The 2,535-nt window shown below is 40.3% G+C and overlaps 2 protein-coding genes across 9 annotated transcripts in view; both read left to right on the top strand.

Annotated features, from left to right (window-relative positions):
* si:ch211-67e16.4 overlaps positions 1-2,535 on the top strand; it is a 33,861-nt gene that overhangs the window by 1,900 nt on the left and 29,426 nt on the right. The gene's annotated exons all lie outside the window — the stretch shown is intronic.
* Positions 11-813, top strand: LOC123974308 (keratin, type II cytoskeletal 8-like). Its single transcript, XM_046054921.1, has 3 exons — positions 11-128; positions 223-281; positions 385-813. Exons 1-3 carry the CDS (start codon positions 25-27, stop codon positions 489-491), a joined length of 270 nt encoding a protein of 89 aa, XP_045910877.1. The 5' UTR covers positions 11-24; the 3' UTR covers positions 492-813.

Here is a 2,535-nt window from a genome sequence, read left to right as displayed (position 1 = left end):
GCTCTGCAGAGAGCCAAGCAGGACATGGCCCGCCAGGTGCGCGAATACCAGGAGCTGATGAATGTCAAGCTGGCTCTGGACATCGAAATCGCCACCTATAGGAAACTGCTGGAAGGAGAGGAGACCAGGTGGGATAAACTTGGATATTCAATGTAGTTTCATGGCTGCAGCATCAGCTTCAAGTCTGAATTAAACAGTAACTCTTCATTATTTCACCATTAGACTGGCCAGTGGAGGCTCCAGTGCAACCATCCATGTGCAGCAGACCTCTGGAGGTGGTGGTAAGTTTAAACATCGTCATCATAAGTGATACCTGAACCAACAGACCACATAGACAGATGGATAAATGATAATACTTGCCTGCTTGTTTTTTTCCTGCTCTAGGATTCTCCAGCTCCAGCTCCGGCGGGGGATTCAGCTATGGTGGTGGTTATGGCAGTGCTCTTACCAAGTCCACAGTCTCAACCACCAGTTCCAGGAGAGTCTATTAAAAAGAAAACCTGTCCTTCTTCCTGTTCCACTCTTAAATTTGATCTGTACCCTTTCATGGTGATACACTATACTGTTTCTTAATGTACAAGAAAAGGGTCAGGAAAAAGAAAGTTTTGATGGATCCTTAAAACTAAGCAAGGAAAGCATTTGAAAATCTCTATCTTGACAACTTCGACTTTTTGTACTGTATCTGACAAGGGTAGGATGTTTTCAGTTGACATATTCACTCCTACATTTGAGCACTGATTAGTAAGTGGAAGAAGAAGTCAAGTAACTTTGAACTGATTGGCTTCTGGCTTGTTCTTTTTCCTGTCAGATATTTCCCTGCTTAGTTTTGCCTTATTTTGCCTTCAAGATAAAACTATGTTGAAACCAGAAGTCTTTTTATCAACATGACTGATGAATGTTGCAACACATCAAATACATCTAAATAAAGTAAATCTGAGAACTAAAATGATTGCCTCTCACTGTCATTATTGTTTTGATAAATTAAAGACAAGAGAGAACAGAGCCTGCTTCTTCGAACTTAGGGAGGAATTTACTTTAACAACAAGATGACATTTTCACGCTGAGATGTCACATGGGGGCAGTGCTGTGCCACTTTTCCTCTACTCACTTCCTCCTGGGTTTTGCAGTCCGCGAGATATGTATCTACAGTGTGTCATCTCTACATTGTCATTTCTAGTAAATATCAAAACCATGATTCATAAAGCTTTTAATTCCACGAAGCATTGCTCATTATGTTACCACTCTGTGAGATTTCATAAAAACTGGATAAACAACTTGGCAATAAAGTAATTAATCCCATTAACAATAGGTCTTGCAGTTCAAACACATTCAGTTTTAAAAGAGTAACAGAAGCTGGGGGAGACAGGTAACGTGAGGAAAAGAGGAACGTGCTGAGTGGTGCGCTGTCCTAATCGACTATCTGAATGGCAGCTTTGCTTTTGTTGAAGTTGAAGCTTGTTCATCTGAATAAGAGAATAAGGCCCCATCTGCACTACTCTGTTTTAGTTTAGAAACGGAGAATTAAAACAAATACGATCTCCAATAAGTATATTTTGTTTTCAAAACTCATTACAAATGAGCATTTGTGCTTTATATAAAAAAAATCGTGTGTGGGGTTGCGGTGGAACAAGCCCCGAACCCCCCCTAGCATTTCTGCGTCCCCCCCAAGGTTCTAAGCATGGTTCTAAGTCACTCGTACGCCCCTCTATTTCACTTCAAGATAATATTTTCTAATTGCACAATGTAGTGTGACATCTGTTTTACAAACTAATATGTCTGTTTACTTCCTCACATGACCTCTTTATCATCAAACTATTACCCCACTATAACCATGGCATTACTAAAAAATAAGACATGGTAGAGGCCACAGGATCTCTGACAAAGGTGTCAAAGATGGTAAATCCTGAACTTCAATATACAAATCAAATAGAGTCTCAACAATGAGGTGGACTGAAAGCTAAATTGAAAAACCAACTGCAAACCCCCCAGAAAACATAAAAAAAACATGATTTGCATACAAGTTAGCTTACATGACATGCAGCCTTCTGAGTTGCTGACAGACTCACATCCAGAGCCAGGCATGTGTGTAGGCTACTGTCATTGTAAGCAGTCAGGATACTGCCCACACAGTGGTGGACAAACACAGAGTAAGCACTATTCCACCAACAACATAGAGAAATAAGCCAAGGAACCAGTGACACATATTCTTTCAAACTAATAGCACCCTTATTCTTCTTAATCAGGTGGAATGATGTCTGAAATGGCCTTGAAGGTTTAGGAGTTGCAGTTTGAATTTGGAAGGGAAATGCATGTTTTCATGCTTAGACCTCTATCACATGTAAAAATGTACTGCGTTGATTGAACTGCATTTTTTCTGCACACAGTGGTTTATTTTTAAATGTGCCTCGTGCACTCAAAGTCTCTATTGGCAGGTTAACAAAAACAATCCTTTTTTCGTCTTCACCTAAGGGCGAGAGTGTTGGCAGTGAGCATTTATTGTTGGATTTGGTCCCAAAGGAAGTCAAGTTGACGCAT

The sequence above is a fragment of the Micropterus dolomieu genome, linkage group LG07 (genome assembly GCF_021292245.1).
Source record: "Micropterus dolomieu isolate WLL.071019.BEF.003 ecotype Adirondacks linkage group LG07, ASM2129224v1, whole genome shotgun sequence".
Taxonomy (NCBI): domain Eukaryota; kingdom Metazoa; phylum Chordata; class Actinopteri; order Centrarchiformes; family Centrarchidae; genus Micropterus; species Micropterus dolomieu.
This window is presented reverse-complemented; position numbering and strand designations above follow the sequence as displayed.

What these genes read in the sequence shown, in the direction of transcription:
- LOC123974308 (XM_046054921.1), top strand. Translation starts at nt 25, where the DNA reads ATGGCCCGCCAGGTGCGCGAATACCAGGAGCTGATGAATGTCAAGCTG. An exon ending in CTGGAAGGAGAGGAGACCAG is followed by an intron (nt 129 to 222) that starts GTGGGATAAACT and finishes TTTCACCATTAG; the next exon opens with ACTGGCCAGTGGAGGCTCCA. An exon ending in GCAGACCTCTGGAGGTGGTG is followed by an intron (nt 282 to 384) that starts GTAAGTTTAAAC and finishes TTCCTGCTCTAG; the next exon opens with GATTCTCCAGCTCCAGCTCC.